This window comes from Panthera leo, chromosome C1 (genome assembly GCF_018350215.1).
Source record: "Panthera leo isolate Ple1 chromosome C1, P.leo_Ple1_pat1.1, whole genome shotgun sequence".
NCBI lineage: Eukaryota > Metazoa > Chordata > Mammalia > Carnivora > Felidae > Panthera > Panthera leo.
Window position 1 is genome coordinate 113,397,971 of NC_056686.1, and position 25,564 is coordinate 113,423,534.

At 43.0% G+C, this 25,564-nt stretch overlaps 1 protein-coding gene across 1 annotated transcript in view; it reads right to left on the reverse strand.

Annotated features, from left to right (window-relative positions):
• CNTNAP5 (contactin associated protein family member 5) overlaps positions 1-25,564 on the reverse strand; it is a 795,339-nt gene that overhangs the window by 338,099 nt on the left and 431,676 nt on the right. The window contains exons 8-10 of the mRNA XM_042954126.1: positions 23,006-23,270; positions 4,215-4,364; positions 1,215-1,386 (exon numbers count right to left, since the gene is read on the reverse strand). Of these exons, the coding sequence (XP_042810060.1) occupies positions 1,215-1,386; positions 4,215-4,364; positions 23,006-23,270 (587 nt within the window). The remainder of the gene's footprint in view (positions 1-1,214; positions 1,387-4,214; positions 4,365-23,005; positions 23,271-25,564) is intronic.

Below are 25,564 nucleotides of genomic sequence, written 5' to 3' on the forward strand. Positions count from 1 at the left end.
TTTTGAGACAGAGAGCGACAGAGCATGAACGGGGGAGGGGCAGAGAGAGGGAGACAAAGAATCTGAAACAGGCTCCAGGCTCTGAGCTGTCAGCACAGAGCCCGACGCGGGGCTCGAACTCACAGACTGTGAGATCATGACCTGAGCTGAAGTCGGACGCTTAACCGACTAAGCCACCCAGGCGCCCCTGCTCTTTCTCTTAAAAATAAACATTAAAAAAAAAAAGACTTAGCTAAGCACCCCTTCCTGAAAACCTTCTTGACCTCATTCTCCCCACGGCCAGGCTGAGCTGCGGCTGCCAGACGTCCCACAAATAAGGGTGCACTACTTGGGCATTTATTGCATTTTATCATAATGGCTCATTTATTCCATGATGGGACGTGAGCAGAGACCCTGTAACACCAACACATGGGCAAGCACTTCACACCTATTATTCACCCATTTGTTGAACATTATATCGACGAGGATGACTGTAACCACAAGAATGAAGGAGGTAAGTGCTAGAGATAAAACGTGGAGAGCACGCTAAGCCTGGCTGAAAACTCAGAACTGGTCCTCTTTAATTTTCCAAATTGTGTCTTTGAAGCTAGAAATTTTAAATGTAAGAGGAGTTGGAGCCCAGAAGAAATAAAGAAAGAAACTGAACTTGTGCCGCATCTGTGGGTTGCACAGTATTAAATGCTGATTCTCTCCATGGGGGAACCTGCTCTTTTCTGTGCCAAAGAAGCCATGGTTTGGAGGTGACACCACAGGTCAGTGGCCCCAGGAGTCACCTCACCACTGGACCACACGAACCTCTGTTCTAGACCCTGAGGGCCTGATGTTCATCTGCCCCTGTTAGAAAGGATGCTCCCTGCTCTAAAGAATAAAATGGCTTAAGACCGAAGTAATCCCTCCCTCCTTTTTGCTTCACTCTTAACTTCAAAGTAATCAAATGTTGTTTATGCATACAATTTTAATCCTGTCACAAATTTGTATTTTGATTTAATTTGCATATCCCATTTACTGCAAGTCAACATGAAGAGAGACTCAACTAATTTAAACCATTTTTCTCTGGGCCTGAAATCCTTTCAGAAATATTTTCCATTAGGCAACTCAATTATGTCTAATGTGGCTAATGTCAGTGGATTAGAATTTTGCTTAAAGAAACTCATATTTAGAACAGTGAGAATGGGAAGGGGGTGGGAGAACAGAGGAGAAGAGACAATAATTACCTGTCTTTGATGCTACACAGATCAATGTGTAAATCACTAAAATTCCCCAGGGAACCTTGCTGAACTGAAATGAGGTCCTTGGACTGGTTATCAATAAAGATGAGCCTCATGCAGCCTTGGAAAGCCTTAATGGGATTTAAACATTGGGAATCGGTGAGATTGTCGGGGCACCCTGTGGGACAGAGAAAAAAAAATGAGGAAGAATACTGAAATGATCAGTCATTGCTTTGGCGACCTATTGATGGAGGACCTGGAGGTCTAATTGTTTTGGGGGCTTTTTCATTCACAGCAGTGCACACATGTTCGTTGGAAATCCTAGCATTCTCAAAGGGACAGAATTGGTATAAAACGGGGCATACTCAATCGTTGTACGGAACAGAAAACAACATGCGTTAAAGGGAACACCGATACTGTAACATTCACTTGGTCCCTCTTTCTTTTCGCCTGTCGGTAAACTATCCAACCATCCAGTCGCATGGTGTATTTCACTCATCCCAAGAGGCAACATATTATAACTACTTGGGAGTTTGGGTTCTGTCTCGAAACACGCTCTAAATGCACAATTCAATTCTCAATTACACTTTCAAAGGAAATTATGGTTTGGGTAAGGATGGTGGCAGAGTAATTGTCTGGCTAATTATTGGCATTAACAGGCTTAGTTCCTGAGAAAGGTACACACACAGGAACAGAACTGGAATTCTGAAGCGAGGCACAAAGCAAACGCAGATGCCAAAGGAACTACGAGCTTAAACGCACCTAGTTATAGGGCTGTAATAGCACACTGAAAGGTTAACACCGTACCTCTTTAAAGGGTGTTCCTTAAAAAAAAAACACAGCATTACGCTGATTTAGCATAGCTTGCGATCAGGGCACTCCTCATTAAGACAGGTACACGGCAATGTAGGTATATGAGCGCTTGTGCTCCATCCCGATGGGTTTTAATAGGTTCAGAGCATATGGGAATGCAAGCTTGAAAACATGGCAATAACCCATAAATAATTGGGAATTATTTCAGCCATTTCTAATAGACAGTCACTGCTGGGCTGATGCCCAGCAGCTGCTTAACAGCTCACAGGCACACCATAAAATGAAGAGAGATTCCTACAAGTTCTAATTGAAACTGTAGAGAGAATTTATGTAAGTTGACTATTATTGCTCAGGCTCATTTTTCACCTCCCTTAAGTTTACGGTCTACGTGTGGGGCACTTGCTTAAATGCCGTTCAAATCACAGATAAGTCTCGGCCTTGTAAACCCAGCACCCCCTTAACTGGGGGGAAGCCAGACATTTCGTCTTTGAGGCATTCTGCATGCCGTGATCATCGAACATCATTTTCCTCAGAAACAAATACAAGAATGCTTTTCTCTCTTTGTTGATGAGACACTGCATGTGATGCAAGAATTATGCAGTCTGTGAAATGTATCTTAGGGTCCCCAAGACCCTTCTTCTGCTGCCTTTATGCTACATTTGCTAGCATCCCTTTGCTGTCCCAACATAGCAGGTTGTGGAGAACACAGACCTGGGGGTGGGTCCTGATTCTAACGTTTACACAAGTTATTTCATTTCAGCAAACACCAGTCTTACTGTCTGTGAAATGGGGCTACAATTGCCTACTTCACAAAGTTCCTGCACGAATTAAATGGCGTAAGACACATACGGCATTTAGAGGCACTGGAAGAGCTCCTTTCTTGTTGGAATCTGTTGTCCTTGCAGACGTGGGGATTTACAGTGAAGGACAGAGGGTTTTGGTGGGGTCTTAAAAAATCAAACCACAACAGTATTGCTCTATGCTGCTTCCCTTCCAGGATACCTTTTTATGTACAATGCACTTATGCAAAGCCCCTTCTGGATTTCAAAACTTAACCACGTGTCAGTGCCATGAGAGAAGTGATTTGCAAAGTCTATTTGAGAGACCGCACTTGTAATTTTACACAAACACTTCCCTTCAGTTTCCTAATGGACCAAGAATTAGCAACCGGAGAACAGGCCCAGCCCACACCTGTGTTTACAAAAGGTGCAGCCCGTGTGTCCATTTGCAAGCATGTAACCCTGACCCTGCTGAAGTTCTCCAGCAGTCTGGCTTTGTTTCTCCACGTCCTAGATAAGTAAGTTCAGGGACCATCAGGGTCTTCCTCAAGGTCAGACGGCTCTTTGACATTACTCTCTAGAGACTGTTTCTATAATACAAACACATGACTAAAAAAATAGATACTAAGATTTTTAATGAAAGAAATAACTTGGGGAAAAAAACTAAATAAAACTGCACATGCATCTATAAAAAGGCAGTGAATTCCTCATCATGTAGTTTTCATCCATTCCAGTATGCCCCGTGTCTTTGTCATTGGGAATGTTCCTAGGATTCACCTGGAAATGGGGACAGCTGGACCTGTATCGCCTGCTCCACTGGAGCTACAAGTTCACAGGACGTCTAGACCTTCCCCATTTTTAGAGCCCTACTCCACGGGCATGGCTTCCAGGGATGTCGGGAAGGAACGAACAGACGGGGGATTCAGACAGCAAAGTGGCAGAGTAGCCTATATGGCTGAGGATCCTGGCTGTGCCTTCCCTGCCTTCCCATCTGGATTTCTCCTTTCGCAGGTACTGCTGACTGTTGGTACACATCCTCCAAGTTTTCAGCTGACTTCCTCCTTCCCAACGTGATCACGGAGCTTGGCATGGCTACAAAAATCTCCTTTGGACATGTTACATAACACCAGCTCTTATAGCTAAAGTTTTTCTTTTTTTCTTTTTTTCCCCTCTGCACTGACCTAGATAGTGTATATCTGCACAGCTGTCAGAAAGTTTGCTTCTCATTATTTTGTGCTTGGGATTGGGTACCTGTGTGTGTGTGTGTGTGTGTGTGTGTGTGTGTGCGCGCGTGTGCGTGTATGTGTGAATGGTCTAATTGCCAAAAAAAAAAAAAAAAAGAATGATTAGAGCAAAATAATTGTCCATTGCATTCTCCCTCTGTCCTTTATTTTTCAAAAGCTGGGGAACTTACCTCCAAAGTAGTAGCTATTTCCAGAATAAATCTGTACGCGAGTGGTGTCCTGGGCCGGGGATGCTGCATCATTATCCAGAGTAAGAGTGATGCGGTCCCTTCTGGCGGTGATGCTGACTGAATGCCACAAGCCATCATTCAAGCTGCTGCCTGCAAAAGAAACAGGGAAGGCAGTAGGGATGATTGACTGGGGAGATCTGGAGCCAGCGGGGCTCATCCTCCTCACCTGCTGAGCTCCGTGCTCCACGCGTGCTCTCAGCAGCCTCCCCGTGTCTCCTTTTGCTTAAACCAAACCCCCAGCAGACCCATAAGCCTCACCTTCCCTCCTCTCTTTACCACTTCACTTCTCTTTTTGTTTTCAAAGTGGCTAAACAATGTCTGATACATTTGAGTTCAAAACAAAAGGGCAAAACACAAATTGGTCTGTATATTACAACTACAGGTGTTGCCAAATGAACTGGCCTCTTGCTATAAATGCAAAGTAAAAGGTTGAAAGGAAAAACTTAAAAATGCCCATGCCTGGGTGGCTCAGTTGGTTCAGCATCTGACTCTTGATTTCCGCCCAGGTCGGGGTCTCAGGGTTTGTGAGTTCGAGCCCTGTGTCAGGATCTGTGCTGATAACACAGAGCCTGCTTGGGATCTTCTCTCTCCCTCTCTCTTTCTGCCCTTCCCCTGCTCATTCTCTCTCTCTCTCTGTCTCTCAAAATATATAAACTTACAAAAAAATGCCCATGGTGATTTTATCTGTGTGGTAGGATTATAGGTGATTTGTTTTTCTCACATTTTCCTGCAAATGCCTTATGTTTCTTTTTTAGTAAGGGGCATGTGGGTGGCACAGTAGGTTGAGTGTCTGACTTTTGGTTTCAGCTCAGGTCATGATATCAGCCCTGTGTTCGAGCCCTGTGTCAGGCTCTGTGCTGGCAGCACAGAGCCTGCTTGGAATCCTCTCTCTACCTCTCTGCCCCTCCTCTGCTTGCACACCCTCTCTCCCTCAAAATAAACAAATAAAGTTAAAAATTTTTAATTAAAAATAAACTATTTTTAAAGGGAAAAGTAGATGAGGAAAGCCAGATTCTAGTGATGTGCCAGGCGAAGGCCGTCTACCTTTGGAGACACATAATACACTAGCTCAATCTCAACATTTTTCCTTAACTAATTAGGTGACACTGGCTATTCCTACCTTCCCTGAAGTCTGGCTTTATTGTCTGCAAAGATCATAATTCCTACTCTGTGTCCTTGTTAAGAGGATCCATTGAGATCAGGCAGGAAATGTCCTAGGACAGTTGGAGGCATCCTGAGTGTTTATTAAAAGGTAATTCTCTCAAGGGTGCCTGGATCGCTCAGTAGGTTGAGGGTCCAGCTCTCAATTTCAGCTCAGTTCATGATCGCAGGGTCACGGGATCGAGCCCTGTGTTAGCCTCCCTGCTGAGTGTGGAGCCTACTTAAGATTCTCTCTCTCTCTCTACCTCTGCCCCTTCCCCACTTGTGCCCTCATTTTCTCTCTCTCTCTCTCTCTCTCTCTCTAAATAATAATGATATTTTTTTTAAAAAGGTAATTCCTATCTTGTTCTTTTGCCTCAGATGTCTTTGGTGCATAACTACCCTGCCAGCCTACCTTACTAAGAAAATTGTACTGGGAATTAGTCATGAAGATGGGAAGAGTTTCTTTCTAAAAAAATTTATCAGCTATTAAGACTCTGTTGGTGCCCAGTACTTGCTCGAGGAAACACAGTCTTATTCATCAGCCTGGTCACAAAGATGTGTCTGTGACAAAAGCACACAGTCACACGTCTCCACTCAGTAGACATTTCTTGTGTCTTGCTATGTGCAGAGTTGTTTTCCTCCTCTTATTGCCTCAGTTTTCTCCCCTGCAACGTGGGGGAAATGACTTCTAGGCTGTTGTGATAATTATACAGTAGTCAATACGGTAGTGCATGTAGAACGGTCCATGTTGCGTCATAAGCAGACAATGATGTTAGCTAAAACAAATGGATAGAAGAGCAACTATAAAATGGTCCCTGGCTTGTGAAGTATGGAGAGTCCCATCACCATGTGATGGAGAGACATATCACATGGTGTCTATAGGCTACCGTTAAATGGAAGAGGCACGCAGTGAGGGTTACAATACTGTCCTCTGCGGGGCGCCTGGGTGGCTCAGTGGGTTAAGCATCCAACTTGAGCTCAGGTGATGATCTCATGGTTTGTGAGTTCAAGCCCCACATCAGGCTCTCTATGGTCAGTGAGGAGCCTGCTTCAGGTCTTCTGTCTCCCTCTCTCCTGCTCCTCCCCAGCTTGCCCACATTGTCTTTCTCAAAAATAAATAAATATTAAAAAAAAAAAAAAAGAATCCTGTCCTTCGAGTTCAGGGTAGTGGGACAGACAAAAAAGGCAAGATAAGAACACTGCATGCAGTTTTGGGTGGAGTGGTACTATGGAAGCAGAGAAGAAAGAAAACCTAACTAATGGCATAGGAGGATCCCCGAAAGACTTCACAGCAGAGATGGTGACAGTTTAGGGAAGTTCTGAAAAGTGCAAAGAGTTCTCTACTCAGAGAGCAAGAGTCCAGGAGTCAAAGAGCCTGTACAAAAAAGCCAGGGTCTGCAATGAGAAGCGGGAGAGAACAAGAAGAAAGCCAGTGAGAAAGGATCCATTCACCCAGGGACCTGACATGGAAAACTAAGGAATGGGTTTCCACAATTTCCTTGGATAAATGATTGTGTAAAGTGCTTTATTCAAGCCAATTCCATCAAAACCTTTGGGGATAGGACCCGAGGCATCTGCATTTAAAAAAAAGAAATGTTTATTTATTTATTTTGAGACAAGGAGAGAGAGTGGGGGGAGGGGGCAGAGAGAGGAGACAGAGAGAGAGAGAGAGGGAGGGAGACAAAGAGTGAGAGAGAGAGAATCCCAAGCAGGCTCTGTGCTGTCAGCACAGAGCCCACCATGGGGCTTGATCTCATGAACCGTGAGATCATGATCGGAGCTGAAATCAAGAGTTGGATGCTCAACAGACTGAGCCACCCAGGTGTCCTGCGTCTGCATTTTTTTAAAAGCTCCCTGGGTGATTCTAACGTGCTGTCAGGAATGGAAACCACTGCTTTAGAACAATGGGAGGCCATGAAGGGTCTTCAGCATGGGAATGACCTAGCTGGAGGTCCACTGTGCAAAGACGGGGTGGCAGAGGACCACTGGGAGTCAAAGCAGGGAGCACAATGGGTGGGGCCTACTGCTTGCACTAGCCCCAGAAGACCAGATGATAAGGGTCTCAGCCAAAGTAGCAGCAGTGACAATGGAGAGCAAGGGACAGAGTAAGCTGTTTCTGGAGGTAAAAGAAATCAGACTTGGTAGAGCCTACTAGAGCAGGTCCTAAGAAACCAGCTGGAAAGCAAGCACTGAAAATCACAGCAGAGGTCTGCAGGGCTTCTCAGAATAGCTGCTGAAGTGCGTGTGCCTCTGAGCCCTCATAGGGTTGGAGAAGGTGCCCAGGGAGCAGCACAGCGCCAGGTTGGGAGCCCAGCTGCACTGCACCAGGCAGCTGGGTCCCATCTGCTCACAACAGGCCAGATGCAAGGGACCCCCCTGCATTTCCAGCCAGCTTCCTGGCAGCCTTGGCTGCGGCCCTGAACATCTGCTTGGGGTGAACCCGGAGGCTGCTCAACCTGGCGGCCGTACTTCCTCCCAAAAGCCAGAGTTTGGGTCCTAACCACAGGGACTCTGCTAATGAGGTAGAGGCTGTGTCACGCATTTCCTGGTGATGAACATTTGACTTCCGGCAGGGGCATTTGGGGGGCACGGCCAGCTGTGGGTCTTTACTTCTTTTTATTCTCATTTGCATACTGATTTAAATACATTTGCATAACACAGGAGACTGCATCTGCAGACAAACTATAGACTGTTTGAGCTGGAAGAGGCATCAGTAACTAACCCAACTTAGAGGATGTAAATAGCGCCCCCCCACACCAGGGACTAGCGCCCTGCTCAGCATCAGGGCTCCAGTAAGAAGAGAACGGAGGCGTGCCGAGTGTCCTGCCTAATCAGAGATGCATCCTCTAGTCATTTCACAGATGACAATGGCCTGAGACAAGAGGTCTGACCCATGGGAATGGCAAGGCCAGAGCACTGGCTTTTGTGTTCTGCTGCCTGGTCCCCTCCCCTTCCCACATCACTATCCATATCGCTCTCTTCAACACTGTCACTTAATGAGGGTTTGCATGGTTGCTTGTCTTTTTTTTTTCCTTTCTTTCTTTCTTCTTCTTTTTTTTTTTTTTTCCTCCCTTTTTGGTCTGCTTTTCCTTTTGGTTTGATCTTTTTGATCTTTTCCTCCATGGTCCCGAGTCCCTGTGTGAAATCTTCACTCTTCAGAGGAAAATTATGAGGACAGTGGTTCCTGAGGCTGACCACACAAAAGGCAGCACCTAGGGAGCTTCTGAAAAGACAGGTCCCTGGGCTCCACACCGGGTTAATTAAGGCAGGCTTCAGGGTGGCCCCAGGCCTTGGAAGGTTGTGCAGCCTGGGTTAGGAAACTACACCATCTGAGGTTTCAGAAGAGGAAGATGAAAAGAAGCCTGGAAAAACAAGGCTGGTTTTAGAGAAGCTGAGTTGGGAACAGATTCCAAGGCAAACGAAGTGACATATTCCCTTCTAAAAATCTGCTTTCTGCTGGGCCCTCCTTCCCACTTCATTCTGTTAATGGCTATATATGTAATATATATTTTTATAACCAAATAACACCCCTAGAAGTTCTCCAAGGTTTCGTTTCTAAGAATTCTTTTTTTAAAGGTACAGGTTTAAGTGCTATTAATTGTTCACAAATTGGGTAAAACCGATGCTGTCAGAGTGCTTTCCTCCCAAAACCTCCCTGAGGTGAAAAGGTCTGAAAGAAGAAAAGTTTTCAAAGGGGAGAATGAGAAAGTACCACCTTTGAGGCCAGGAACACCTCGATGGGGAAATGCTCCTGGAGGTAGAACAGGGTAATTAGGGCCACTTTAGGGTGGCCCCCTAATGATTCATAGGATTTAGGAGCCCAGGCTTAAAATGCGGGATTTGGGTTCTGGAAAGATTGTTGGATGATGACAAACATAAATTTTCTGACCTTCAAAGTGATGTCAAATAATATTTGCCACCTCCCAGACAGGCAACGGATACAAAACCAATACACATAGTTAGTGTAGAAAGAGGGAAACAGGCAATTTCATGTTGCTGATGGCAACGTAAGTTTGTACCTTCTTTCTGGAAGGCAAAATACCAAAGGGCATCAAAAAAAAAAAAAGCCCTAAAAATATCATACCTCATTTCCCATATTTTTTTTCTGAAGAATTAATCCTGAAATAGTACAAGCATTACAGCCAAGATTTACGGGGAGGAGAGTTTATGAAGCCATTATTTCTAAGAGCAAAAATTCACAACTACCAGTATTTCCAACAATAGCGGGTTAGTTAAATCAAATATAGCATATTTAGTAACACGGAATATAATGTAGTCATCAAAAATTATAATGTCCAAGAATGCAAGTGATATCCAGATAAGTGGAAAACTCAGGCTAAATAGCGTATGTCGTTATGGTATGCATTTTGTCAAAAATTACCACAAAGAAAATACTGGAATGACATGGAATGATTAGTGTGTTGTTGTTTTTTTTTCTTACAGAGAGTACCAGAATTTTCAAAGTATCTAAAAACAAAATGTCCAACTTTTATGATTATTTTTTAAGACTAACAAACTGTTTGAGTTGAGAAGAAAAGGAAACATTTTCATCCTTTTCCACTTCTGGCCCTCCTTGTTAACAAAGCAACTGCTCCCAGGTCCCAGAATTCAGCTGAAGCCACTTGTCTAAAAGCTCCTTTACAATAAATAAAAAATAATTAATAAATAAATAAATAAATAAATAAATAAATAAAAGAGCTCCTTTACAGAGAGGGTTGGATAGACTTCTCTGTGCTTGCTTAAGACTTAACAGTTTTTCTCCATGAAGGAAAAAAAAAAGGCAGTTTCCATCATTGCTTGCAAATGAACTTTTGAAATACGGGCCAATTGTAAAAACAGCTAGTAACGCACATTAACAGTGCCGAATACCCGTGATGTGCCAGGCATTTTAAATGTGTAATTCCTAATTCTCACAATGGTCCAGGAGGCCCAGTTTCATGGTCCTCCTGCTACAGATGCTAAAACGAAAAGCCAGAGAGGCTGTCCAGGGTCATGTGGCTACTAGAGGTGGAGTCAGAATTGAAGGGAGGGGGGTGGGTTCAGGAGAACCAGGCTGAGCTCCTGCTCTCCCTCTCCACCCCTCCTAGGCCAACCCTGCTCCTGCTGCAGGAACTGATGGCCAATTACTTCTGCAAAGTTCTATCTTCTGCCATTGAATTCAACTTTGCTTTTCTTTATTCATATTTTTGGAACAGCTTGATTGAGATAAAATTCACATGCCATACAATTCATTTATTTAAAATGCACAATTCAAGAGGTGCCCAGGGGGCTCAGTCGGTCCAACGTCTGACTCCTGATTTCAGCTCAGGTCATGATGTCAGGATTTGTGAGACTGAGCCCTGCATTCGGCTCTACGCTGACCAGTTAGGAGTCTGCTCGGGATTCCCTCTCTCCCTCTCTCTCTGCCCTCCAACCCCCCTGCCCTCTCAAAAATAAATAAACATTTAAAAAAATGAAAAAAATAAAATGCAGAAGTCATTTTTTTAGTATATTCAGTCAGGCAACCATCACAATTAATTTTAAAACACTTGTAACGCCCGACAGAAATGTTATAACATATAGGTACTTCCTCCCCTATCTCCTCACCCCCCTCACCTCCAGCGCTAGTCACCTACTACTCTGCTTCCTGTTTGAATGGATTTCCCCGTCCTTAGCATTTCCTATACATGAATTCGTGCATTGGGTTCCCTTTTATGACTGGCTTCTGTCATCTAACACATTTTCAAGGTTATCCTTTGTTGTAGCTTGTGTCAGGATATTTTTAAATTGCTGAATTATATACTCTATGGTATGGCTATCTCACATTTTATTTTTCCATTCACTAGCTGATGGACATCTGGGTTGTTTTCATTTAGGGGTATTATAAATAAAGTTTCTGTGAACATGTGTGCCAATCTCTGTGTAGACCTAAGCTTTCAGTTCTTGCAGTGAGCACCTTGGAGTCTGACCACTGGGTCATATGTGACTCTATAGCCAGAGCATCTCCAAAGTGGCCGACCAGCTCATCTTCGCACAAGGAAACTTCCGTTTTGACAATACTGAGTTCAAACGTTGGTCCTGGCTTTTGGTGGATCTTCTAGCTTCTAAGAATTAAAATACACTTCAACTTCTGTTTCTTAGAACGTCTACTTAGATCGGACGTGGAATTCTAGCTAATCGCCATTACTTCGATGCTATTTTTCCAGATAAGTAATCTTACGGAGCATTTAATAAGCCATTTTGTATACTTTTTGTAATGAGAACTTCATAGCGACTGATAGTTCACATCTGATGGAAGTGAGACTCAGAGCAGTTAAGTAATATTCTAAAAGGCCTAAACTTTTTTTTTTTTTTTTTTTTAAGAAGAGTAAGGTTTTTCTAGAAGCAGAGTTCTTTAACACTGTCCCTGGATAATTTGGACTGGATAATTCTTTGTTGGGGGTAGGGCATTCTGTAATACGCCCCTTATGTAGGACGTTTAGCAGCACCCCTGACTCACCAAATGCCAGTAACAGCCCCCCCTACTCCCAGCACCACAAGTATCTCCAGATATTGACAAAAGTCCCTTGGGTAGGTTTGGGAGAATGGGAGGCTGGGGTGGAAGGGTGGGGAATCTCCCTTGGTTGAGAATGACACATTAACTAATTTTTCAGCCTGCAGAGCCCTGCTGCTCTCTCTCACCCCCACCCTATCTTTCTGTATTTCTCTTGTCCTCAAATGCCTAATAGATATTTGCATTTAGACTTCATCTTATTTCACTGTCTCTCCTGATGGTTTGAACACAGAACCTTTGGAACATCATGGCTGTCGCAGGACCTCTAAGCATCAGCTGATACAGCAACAGGCCAGCATGCAGAGATTCAGCCCAGGCCAGAGGCACATCCCTGATGACTCTATTTCCAACCCTGGAAATAACTTGTCACAGATTTCCTTGATGCCTCTATTCGCCCGTTACCCCTTGCTCAAAGCCATGCCACTTATAATTTCTAGGAATTTAGACAGATTTCTTCATCCCTTGACACCTGCTTCCTCATCTGTAAAATAGAGACAGAATTACCCAGCTTGACTTGGAAGTTTCTAGGCTTTATCTTCTCCAGAAAACCCAATTCAGCTGATTTTCCCACATCCTGTCATGTCCACTGTTAACTTAATAGTTCAAAGGTAGCTTCAATTTTTTGTGAGAACAAAGTAGGGAATACATAAATAATTGAATAAAGCAGTCTTAAAATGTAAATCACATCGTAAAAGAGCATATTACAATTATTAGTACCATTATGCTATGATTTAGATCCTGAGTTCTGTTTTCCTTGGATACATTTTATCCATCAATTATCAAATTTTATTAACCCTTCCCTATATGGTAGATTGAATTCATATTTTTCTTCCAATTCCTTCCTCAGCCATTATTCTATTATTTATCACCACAGCTGGGGAATTTTGTGACGACCTCCCTCTTTCCCCAGCCTCCGACTTCTTTCTGGTGCTGGACAGCCCGCTACATTGAACTGTCTAAGGAGTACCCCACAGCATGTCCTTCCAGTGGGTCATGGAGCTTGGAGAATGAATCTCAAACTGCTTAGCTTGACAATCGAATTTCCATCTATCGTCTCAATCCCATTTCCCAATACTCCTATGCAAACTCCCTACTGTAACTAAGCTAGTGCATTCATTATGTTCTAAGTGAATCCAATTACCTAATCGGTGCCTCCACTCCCAGCTTTCAATAACCAAGCCCATTTCCCTACTTTCCAATCCCCAGTATCTGTCTTAGAGCTTCTTCTCCTCAACTGTAAGAACAAGGAAGCATCCTTCTTTTTTTTTAACTTTCTATCATAAGCACCAAGCACAGTGCAGAGCACATAACAAGTGCCGAATGATTGAGTGAATAGGTTAATAAACCAAGAAATGAGCAAAGCAGGTTTACCTCGACTAGACCAACACAGTGATTTCTCCATCTCAATCCCTATAACATCTGCTATCTGATCTATGCAGTTAATTCATATTATTTATTGTGTTGAACCATGCATTATGCTTAATGCATAGCTGTAAGTCTCATCTCCCACTGAGATGAGTTCCTGGGGGTCAGAGTCTGAGTCTTGTTTTGGTATCCCCCTCAGCATCAACAGGACAGCATTCTGCCCTCTCCAAATGCTCACTGATTGATTGAGCATCTCACCAGCTGAATCTCCACTGCCAAGTATCAGTAGCAGGGCTTTCCCTGGTGCCTGGGCCATAAATCACAGGTCAAACCTTTCCTAGTTGTTAAAGCCCAGCTTATACATCAAGGTGAGCTGGATCCTGAAGACCCTCCTTGGTCAGGGTATGCAAGGAAAACATCCTGTTCTGCCATCCACTAGAGTCAGGCAGGAAATGTGACATACTTGTGGTTGATGGTAAAGCCTTTGTTTCTGTGATATTGACTTGAATGCTCAGCTCCAAAATCTACATGGTAAAAATCAAGCTCAACTCCAGAGACAGATAATTTCTCTATTGCCTTCACGATATAGCTCCAACTCTGATGTCTCTGTCAGAATGCTGCTTTCTCTTCTGTCTGTCCTCCTTTGTCCTCGGTGACCCAGTCATCCTGAGCCAGCCATGGAGTCTTAGCCTCCTAGATCTCCTACTTCTTTCCTTGGATTGGAACATCCTTTCCTTCCCTCTTCGTTTGGCCAAATTCTATCCATTCTTCAAAACAAGCTGTCCTTGCCCCTACCCCTAGAAAACCTTTCCCTTCTCACTCATCTGGGTTCCTGTCCTCCATGATCCCCCACTATCCTGAGCATACATCCTCTTGCATCACAAATGCCCCAAGACCATCTCTTCCAACTGTACCCATGGGCTCCCAGTGGCCAATGCCCCAATCCTCAGGTCTGAGCATACATACAGTGCCAGCAGAGAGTAGAAACTTCAAAACCTTCCTGAATTAAATGGAGGCAATGCAAATTATATGAGGGAATTATCAAAGCAGAAACTAGGAAAGAGCAAAGGAAGTGAGATCAGGATTGACTAGTAGAGTGTAATATCTGATGTAATAATAAAAACCTAGCTCCCTCAGTTACTCTTTTGAGTGAATGGTGAGGAAGGAAGAGTCAGTTAAGAAATAAAATGATCCCACTGTCATTAATCAGACTGGAAAAAGCTGCAGACGTCCAAGAGATCACTGTTTTGGGAAACATTCCCAACCTTTGCAGGATATCTCGAAGCTCAGGCAATTGCATTTCTCAGTTTCCCATAACTTGGAACACCTCATCGCTTTTCTGTCTTCGGAAACTTGAACTCTGTGCCTGGCAGACAGCTTGTTGTGACAGTCACAGCCCTGTGGCTATTTATGTCTTTGCCCTTGTTAATGGGATTCTCTCATCAACATTATCTTAGCTCAAATACAGAGGCATTAATGACAACTTAATTGAAGCAGAGGACAAAGTTCACAAAGTTATCATGTTTACTTGATGTGCAGATGGTGGCTAGATATAAACAGCTATATATGAAAAGGGGTGATATTTGGGGAGCAGCTCCGATAATTGCAAGGTCGTAGCCTAAAACCATCTGGCCACAAGTAGTAATCAGGGCGAGCACTTCTATCCTGCATGATGCAGCTCTCCCAGCCATCTCTCCACTTCTGGGAGCTCCACTGGCCTTTGTCTAATTAGCACTTCCCCTGAGGGTAGCTCATTCCCAGGTTTGACACAGTAGGCAGCTTATAACTGTGGTAACATGAACATTTGTTAAAAAAAAAAAAAAAGTACGATTACCTCTCCTTTCACTGTTAAAATGATATCCCTCCAAATTGTTTTGGAGGTCAACTTTACTGGTTTATTCATTTAGACAGTTGCTTATATACTGGGCAAATAGTTATTGAAAACCTGTGATAAGCAAGGTGCTATACTACGCCTTGGGCAAATAGTGATGGACATGGCAGTATTCTGGTTCCCATGGAGCTTTATGTTCTAGTGGACAGAGAAGCAACCAATAACCAATTAATAGACACATGATTGAGATACCTTGTTATGCACTGAATGGTGTTTTTCCCAAATTCACAGGCTGACGTCCTTACTTCCAGTAACTGAGAATGTGTCTGTATTTGGAGATGAGAACCTTTAATGAGGTAACTGAGGAAAAATGAGGTTATATGACCAGGCCCATATCCAATATGATGGATGTCCTTATAAGAAAAAAGATATAAGGTCTTATGAACTGTGCAAAAATAAGTTCCTAAGTCACCTAGTCTATGGTGTTTTGTTATACTAGTCATAATGCACACACACACACACACACACACACACACACACACGGGTAAATATTACATCAGAGAGAGCTAGAAGACTATGTGATGGGGCATCTGGCCATCTTTGGCAAGGTTTCTTGAGAAACCATTTGAAATGTATTCTAAAAGGTAAGTGGGGTGGTGTTGACCATAATTGTAGGATTTATTTAATTTAAACACAGTCGATGTTAAATAACGATCAAAGAAATGCCCATCTAGCTGTTGACCTCGGTTATGCCACTAGAATTTCACCTTATCTTCAGTCCCAAAAGTCTACTAAGTATGGAAAATGGATAGCTGATTAAAATTGATTGCTTAATTGGTATTTTTGGAATGCTCTTTCTAGAAATCTTCCTATTCAAAGCCATTATATGGAAATATGAAAGTTACAGAATGGTTGAAGACAATTGCTTTTACCTAGGGATTAAATGGGGTGAGGTGAGAGGGCCTCTTCAAAATATTCTCTTTGCCTCAACTGAAAAATTCCCCTTGATATCTGGTTGATTTGTGGATCTTTGCTAGTTGTATCTCCTCTTGTGCAAGAATTCTGTTCTGTGCCTGGGTACTGGTTTTTACTTTCCATCTTCCCAGGCTACAATCATTCTGTGATGCCCAGCTGTTAGGTTGAGGTCTAGAGACTTCCACTTCCATTTCCCAGGTTCCATTCAGTATGGCCGAGACTCACTGTGTAATCCCAAAAACTCCACCGAGAGCTCAATACCTCTAGTGACACCAAGGAAAGCTCTGGATAGTTTATTCCTCTAATGGAAAAGCAAAAGTGCTCTTCACACGGTTTGGCCTTACTGGTCCCTGTTGTACTTTCTCAGTGACATAACCATAAAAACCCTCAACTATAGGGCACCTGGGTGGCTCAGGCAGTTAAGTGCACGACTCTTGATTTCGGCTCGGGTCATGACCTCACAGTTTGTGAGTTTGAGCCCCAAGTCAGGCTGCACGTTGACAGTGCAGAGCCTACTTGGGATTCTTTCTTTCCTTCTCTCTCTGCTCCTTCTCAGAATAAATAAATACATTTTTAAAAATTCAACTATGAGAAAGCCTTATTCAGAGACCCTTGCCATGTCTCTGTCTTGTTTTCTCTCCACATGTGATAGCTTTAGAACCTACAAGTGTTCCTCTGTTAACACAGTTTGAAGAGCCTGTACATTCTTATTGCCCCCTAACGAACACACACACACACACACACACACACACACACACACACTATTATAGTTAGATTTAAGGTAGTTTCCAAAAAAAACAACTTCTCATATTGGGATCTTTGGCTCCTAACTCTATACATACACATCACTGAGGGTCACACGCATGAACTTTCTGGGAAACCCAAGCATCTAATTCACAAAAATCACTGTATGACAAAGGTCAAGTTCACCTTTCTTACCTCACAAAATGTATCACAATTTTGGGAATGGAGAATCATCACCTCTGACTGGGGACTTGGCCTTTCATATCCCTAATCAAGGCCATTTACCCTATTTTCAAAAGAAGACTCTTGGGTTGATGATTTCATAATAAGGAAAAGGGTTGACATCTGTTGTTCTTCAGAAATTCATATAAAAGATTAGAAAAGGCTTTACTAATTCTAGACCAAGCCTCTCCTTTAACAAAACAGAACAATGAGTTCTAACAGAATAAGAGTTACTCATATTCTGCATCACTGTAGAGCCCAGGTAAACTAGAGCCCTGAATTCTAAAGTCTGTGTTCAAGCTCTTTGCCCAGACTCACTTTTCAGAGAGCAGTTGACATTTTGAGAAGCACCACAGTGGAAAAAAAAACAGATTTCAAACTTTAATGACTAAAGCCCCCAGGCCTCTTTCTTCCTCTTCTCATTCCCCAACATTCTCCCATCCAAAAATTACAAATAAGATTGAAATTTCAGATCACATTAAAATAATTACAATGGTACCAGCTTTTTCTTTAGATTATTTAATGTTTCATGTGAAAATCAAAATCCTCCTCCCTAATTCTCCAAACAGACCAGGTGGCATTCTTTACCTTTATATAACTCCCTGTTTTCTTAGTAATTCAGATGAGTTTGGACAATACCAATCTCGATTCTTAGCATCTGTTTAAGAGTCTTTAAAACAGCATCTATTTCCTACATTAAAAAATAGAACATAGGGGCACGTAGGTGGCTCAGATGGTTAAGCAAACAACTCTTGATTTAGACTCAGGTCATGATCTCATGATTGTGAGATCAAGTCCTACACCAGGCTCCATGCTGAGCATGGAGCCTGCTTGTGATTCATTCTCTCTCTCTCTCTCTCTCTCTCTCTCTCTCTCTCTCTCTCCCCCACCCCTTGTTCTCTCTCCTTCTTTTTCTCAAAGAAAAAAAAAATAGAACATAGTATCTACTGCTCAATGAACAGGTGTGGACTTGAGAGATGGAGTGGTCACTGTGACACATGGTAAAGAACTGGGAGTTTGAAATGAACAAAGTAGAAAATCCAGGTGTCTGTTCATTTATTTAATATTTGCCTGTATATCTCTTGTGATTCCTGAAAGGAGAAATGGCAAGTCTCACTGTGCAGCAGGACCCCTTGAAGGTAGGGATCAATGCAGCCCCAAGACTTCCATGTGGGGTTTGGAGCACTGAGGTGACCAGAATGGGAAAAGCTATACAATAGAGGGTAAAGCCTTGGGGAGAAGACAGACTCTAATTAGTACCTCTTGCTGCTAACTACCCTTAGTCCTTAGATAATCTTACTAAGGAATCAGCACTAAGCATTTATGCCATGTATACATAATGAATACTGGGAAGTATGTGTGTGTTGATATGTAGATGTGGATTATTTGTTTTACACTATTACAATATTATATAGGCAAACATAGCTAAAATACAACTCTTCTTTTTTTAATGTTTATTTTTGAGAGAGAGAGAGAGAGAGAGAAAGAGAGAGAGAGACATAGAATGCAAGTGGGGGAGGGCAGAGAGAGAGGGAGACACAGAATCCAAAGCAGGCTCCAGGCTCTGAGCTGCCAGCAGAGAGTCCAATGTGGGGCTTGAACCCATGAACTATGATAATCATGACCTGAGCCGAAGTCACCTGCTTAACCAACTGAGCCACCCAGGTGCCCCATAAAACGTAAGAAGTCTTAAAGAGGATGGACTCATTATCTTGTGTCAATCTCATCTAAACCAGGAATCTGCCAATAATAGGGTGACCAAATAAAATGCTTAACTTTAAATACTAAATAGCTATTTACCATAACAGCCTATTGAACATTTGTCTATAGATCTTTCATCTGAAGTAGAGTTTTACATTTGAATTACTTAAACATTTGATAATATAAAATGAATATGGATGTTCCCGTAAAAAGACCATGAACTTGGGAATCCTAAGGAAAGACCTGATGTTAAACACCATCTTGGTCACTTGAACTAATTTTTTTGGCTCCCAGTTTCTTCCTACCCATGTTGGTAAAATAATAACCACTTTATAAGTTTTCTGGGGTGTGTTTTGCCCTGTGGCATATGACAAGGCCCAGGCACGATGCCTGACTTGTAAGGCATCTACAATGATTGTTGATTCTACAACCACATCACTCACAATGAAAGGATGTCCTCAACAAAAGGCCACACACATCCTGTACGAAGCTCTGGAAACAGAAATGAATGTTCCAGACATCTCTGCATGTCCGTTTCCACAGGGGTTACCTTCTCTTTTAGATGGTAGAAACGCCTGACCTAGTCTCAAATTAATTGTTAAGTATCTGGATTCCCTGTCCCACTAACCAAAAGTGGCTTTGCTTCTGTTTCCCAGGAGGTACCATGTGTCAAGGTGGCCCCAGAGAGCCTCCAACCTTACTGGGACAATGATCATCACTTTCTGATTTCTCATTTGGGGCTGTCATCCCTTGGAAAGCCACTATGATCTCAAGGACTTTGAAAATAAGTTTCCTGAGAAATGGAAGGAACAGGAAAACTAGCTTTGTTGGACTTTTTGTTTGTTGGTTGTTTTTGTTTTGCCTGACGCCCCCGATGAGGTAGATAAAGTGCAGCAGACACCAAGCCTAACTCCATTTCAAATTCAAAATGAAAGAAGTTCCAGTTTTCCAAAATTCAGAAACTCTTCGTGGGGAAAGAATAAAGCAAGAGTTTTCTGAGCCAGACTTCAGGAACCCAGTCAGCACATTTTTCAAACTTCCTTTTACTCGTTTCATTTTTTGAGAGACAGGTCTGAAATAACGGATGATTTTTCCCCCCTTTCTGCAGCTGGGTAACGTGACAACTTTCAGCAGCCTCTCTCGGTCATAAACGTGTTTTAATGGACTGACATGTGCTTAATAACACAGGCAGCACCTGGCTGCTGTAGAGCACAGTGCCGCCAGGGCCTAAACTATATTAAAACTGCGTTATTGGGGTGCCTGGGTGGCTCGGTCGGTTAGGCGTCCGACTTCGGCTCGGGTCATGATCTCGCGGTCCGTGAGTTCGAGCCCTGCGTCGGGCTCTGTACTGACAGCTCAGGACCTGGAGCCTGTTTCGGATCCTGTGTCTCCCTCTCTCTCTGCTCCTCCCCTGTTCATGCTCTGTCTCTCTCTGTCTCAAAAATAAATAAACGTTAAAAAAAAAATTAAAACTGCGTTATTGACCTCAGGACTACAAGTCTCTGTACTCGAACATCTCACCGATTAGAGAGAGGAACAGCCTAGCACCAGCTCACATTTTTCTTCTTCAAATAAGGAGGGTTGCAGTTGAACTTCTGTAACTCTGAACATGAAAAATACTATGTTTCTAAGTGATTAACTCACCTCCATTACTGGAAATTTTATAAATTTTATAAAAGTATTTCCTGTGACTGCACAAATTGGCTCCGCTTTTACGACTATGCGGTGAGGTCCCTTCTAGCGATAGGTCTTGAGTCAGTAGGGAAGGGAGAGAAATTTGCTAAAGAGCTTCTCAACACTGGGCTTAGGATTTCAGATGCATTATCTCTGTTAATCACCATCACAGCAGTCTCCTGACGTAAGAAATTTTTTTCTCCATCTCACGTAATATGCAAGCCCTGACATGGTCCCCAGTGATCCCCGACTCCTAATATCCACAGCTTTGTATAATGCCCTTGGCTCGGCCAAGGCCCAGACTTATTTACTTGTTTCTGCTGAACAGAGCATGTAACAGTGAAGGAACACCACTCCCCGGGTTAGGTTATAAAAAGACAATAGCTTTTGTCTCGCAAGTTCTTTCTTTTTCTTGAATCACTCATTGTAGGATCAGAGTGTTATCATTTCATGAGGCAGCCTTCTGGAGAGGCCAGGGGATAAGCTTGGAAATGGATCTTCTGAGGCCTGCCAACAGCTGTATGCGTTAGCTTGGAAGCAGACTTACTCAGAGTTGAAGTTGAAGATGAAGGTAGCCCCTGCCAACAACTTGGTTGCAGCCAGAACTGTCCAGCCAAGGTGCCCCTGGATTCCCAACTCTTTTAAATTAGCACACAATTAACATTTTCAACCACTACCTTTGGGTCCAGATTGTTACACAACCATAGATAACTAATACACTCTCACTGACAAGTGAGACAAAGCCAAGTGTATTCAGCGACATAGAACAGTAAGGAAAGGAAGTACCTTTTGAATCTAAGTTCCAGACCCAGGCTCTCCCATTGTTCCAGGGGTTCAATGGATTTTTTTCTTCATTTATTGGCATATGAGGTTCTCCCGCAGTCTGACCTGATCTTAGGTATTAAGGCATGTCCTTTACTATTTAAGCCAATTTTTTCTAATTTATTTGGATAACAAAACTCACAGTCCAGTGGGAAAAGAAAGACATTTAAAGAAAAATGCAATAGAGTGTAATCCAGGATGGATATTGGCTCAGAATGCACAGAGGAGGGGTGTTTGATGCAGACTGTAAAGCAGGGAGGCTTTTCAAATGATGTGTTGACCTAGGAACTGGCCTTGGCCCCTAATATAATGTGTGGCATGTGGTCTAACCATAGTAAGCTATAAGTACTGCTTCTGGAAAGACAGGAGACAGTAAGATGACAAACAGAGAAACATGGAGAAAGTTCTACCATTCCATGTTGCAGAAACAGCAAATGAAAGAGTCAGAGTTTGGAAAAACATGACTTATCCATAAATCTATTCCATACTGCTACATATTAGAATCTATATTATATTACCAAATATGTACTTTCCAAACTTCAGCAATTCGAGGACCATTTAAAACAATATGGCCATGCCTATGGGGCTCCTGTGTGGCTCAGTCAGTTAAATGTCTGACTTTTGGTATTGGCTCAGGTCATGATCTTATAGTTCATGATCTTATAGTTCAAAAGATCAAGCCCCACGTAGGGCTCTGCACTGACAGCATGGAGCCTGCTTGGAATTCTCTCTCTCTCTCTCTCTCTCTCTCTCTCTCTGCACCTCCCCCTAAATAAATAAATAAATAAAATAAACTTAATTTTTTTTTTGCTGTACCTAGATGATGTATGTATCAGTATTCACATAACATCTTAAAAATATTATGTTAAAAACTTTTTTCTTAAAAGTCGCTAATTTTTACTTGAAATAAAATTTGGTGGCTGTAAAAGGTCCGTGGTCATGTGTGTGGTATACAATAAAACTGCAGCCGTCGAAGTCAGACAGATTCAGGATGAAATTGTAACTCCGTCACTTATTAACATGTGATTTTGAAAGTTCCTTAGCTTCTGTGACTTTTCGTTTCCTCCTCTATAAAGTACCTATAAAATACCTTCCTTGAACAGGCATGATGAAGGTTCTATATAATAGATGCCAGGTCTGTCCAGACCCAGCAAAGTGCTCTGTAAATGGTCTATATTATGTCATATTTAGATAGAAATTCTTATTCCCACGACTGGAACCAGTCTGACGAGGAACAAGGGAATTAAGAGACTTTTCAAAGGTTCAATAGATACATCTGAATTCAGTGGTCTTTTGTTTTGTTTTGTTTAGGAAAACAAAAGTTAAAAATGTTGCCTCTTCAGGGCACCTGGGTGGCTCAGTCTGTTAAGCATCGAACTTCAGCTCAGGTCTTGATCTCACAGTTCATGAGTTTGAGCTTAGCATCAGACTCTGTGCTGACAGCTCGGAGCCTGGAGCCTGCTTCGGATCCTGTGACTCCCTCTCTCTCTGCCTTTGTCTGCCTCTCTGTCTCTCTGCCTCTCTCTCTGAAAAATAAATAAACCTTCAAAAACTTAAAAATATTTTTTTAAAAATGTTCCCTTTTCATACTTAGAGTAAATCTGTGAATACTGGGTCATCCCACATCCCCGAGCTGGATTCTATATGTTTTAGTCAGAATCTCAAACATCTGTCAACTTGGCCGAACCAGAAACCGAGCTAGTGGCTGTCAGCACACCGTACCTGTGAGGATCTCAGCTGTGCGTTCTGTCATTTTCTGAATCACGAGTCTCACGGTTCCACCCTCCAGGCTCAGCAGCAGGGTCCCCGAGCCCTCAGACAGCTCTGTGGACAGAAGCAGACCATCCTTGTTCCATGTTCGAAACTGGAAACTCACTGAGAGCCCATCAATTTGGGGGGTGCCGGGCAGCAGCAAATAACTGCTGCTGGAGTTGACAAATGTGATGGGAACAATTTGTGGTTCGGAGCAGGAAAAAGTGACATTGCCCTGGAAAACAATAAAAATCAAACATATAAAAGCCATTTTTTATTCTGCAATCTGACAGCTGATATAAACAACCACCTGGTGCTGACCTTAATTTCAGGATCATTCCACATTCAGCTTCAAGATCTTAAAGGGAAAGAAATACGTCGGCTTTGTTCAGATGTACCTGCGAGACTATTCCCACTCCTGTTTTCTGGAGTGTTATCTTCAAGAAGGCCATCAAAGACCCCAGTTGGGGTGGGGGGTAAAGGGGTAAGCATCAACATTTTCTAAGGAATCAGACAGGAAAGCAATTACACTCATCCACTGAATAAATATGTACCGCAAGTCAACCATGGGCCAAGCAGGGGACAAAGTTTAGAGAGATACACATGAAACAAGTTTGTTTCAATGTGGATGTGCTAAAAGAAGGACACGAAAGGTCCCAGGGGGGGCCTGGTAGAAGAAATAACTATACAAGCAAAGGTTTCACAAGGGAGGTGATGCTTTCCTGGAAAGAAGTGGGGGAAGGAGAGAAGTGAGTGTGCCCCGCCAGGCTTTTCAGCAAATAAACGGCACGTTGTGTGGGAAGGTTTGGATATAATAGCAAAATGGCATACCTGGGGATTACAGGGAACTTGTCATTTCTGAACATTATATGGGGCAGGGAGGGCCAGGGGCCATGGAAGAAGTCAGACCAGAAAGATAAACAGGTAGAGTTTATGTTTGCTAAGTTATCATTCAAGTTTAGAAAAAATAAAGTGACAGCCACCTGATTTCAAGCTATGAAGATTTTCAGCAGCATGGGTTGCGGGGCGGCGGGGGGCGGTGGGAAGACTAGAGGTGGGGAATATTAAGTGTGCATAGACTAGAACCAGGAAGACGCAGAAGATTATCCTTTGCCTAAGTGAGGGAAAACTGGTCCATGTTTATTGGAGGATGATTAGAGGATGCGTTTACATCAGGCAGTTACAGGAAAATAAAAAAATGTTCCAGAATCACTTCTGCTAGGTCAATAAAGAGAGAGCCTGGGATACCTTATAAATTGTGAATAGGTGTTATGTTATGAAAGCCATTTGGAATTTGTATTGCAAACCCAGCAGCCCACCACATCTTAGTTTCTATCCCTACCATTTGTCTCTTTTAAGCTCCAAACTAATCTCCACAACAAAGCAGCAGGCTTATTCAGGTAGCATAACACAATATTCTCATCTAAATAGTCATGGACACATCACGTTTCCTGCAAATCTTTCCTTTCAAGGCCGCGAATGGTCTGTCTTTGCATGATGCTAGGTTCAGCCTTCTAAAGACACTCTTACAGGCACTTACACACAAAAAAAGACAGCGATTTCCAAAAGTGGGGGGAATGCCCTGCCTTAATTGGCCGCCTGAGTTCACCTTTCCACTAAGGTGGCCAGATAGGGAGGTTAGATACCTGGGGCAGCCCCCAGTACCAGAGCAGGTGAATCATTCAACTCCCAAATCCCCATAGTCCAGGAAAACATCCCTAGATCCCAGCCAGGCCTGTTAATGATAGTCTTACATTTCTGAAGGCAAGCAGCAGTCTCCAAACACTGCTACCAATAGCATGTTTCTGAGGGTCCGCTCATCAACCATGCCGCTATGAGCATATTCTTGCACTAATCATTTGTTGTCGTTGTTTAGATGTTTCCTCCTCTTTGAGCTAGATCTCCAGAAGTTAGTTAATGGGTCAAAGGGTAAGGCCTTGATATCCATCAAGAAATTGCCTATGGCTCACACTGCCCACCACACCTGGCAATAGACTAAGCACTCAACCATGTTATCCATGTGTTCTGCACGGTAACACTGCCTCCATTTAAAGAATTCACAAACCGGGGCGCCTGTGTGACTCAGTCGGTTAAGCGGCCGACTTCGGCTCAGGTCATGATCTCACGGTCCGTGAGTTCGAGCCCCGTGTCGGGCTCTGTGCTGACAGCTCAGAGCCTGGAGCCTGTTTCAGATTCTGTGTCTCCCTCTCTCTGACCCTCCCCGTTCATGCTCTGTCTCTCTCTGTCTCAAAAATAAATAAACGTTAAAAAAAAAAAAGAATTCACAAACCAGCTTCATGAAGGAAGGTAAGAAGTTTAACAAAAGCCACCTGCCTCCTTAGCAGGGACAACGGGACTCTGTTTGTCTGCTTGTCTGACATGGAAGGATCTCCTTTCAGCCACCATCTTTGATATGTTCTTTCTCTGTACCAGGTACAACCATTCTAAAACTTCTACCCATTTGCTCATGATATCCATTGTCTGAATTTGCACATTTTAAAAATTTCTCATGGCCTTCTTTTCAAGAAT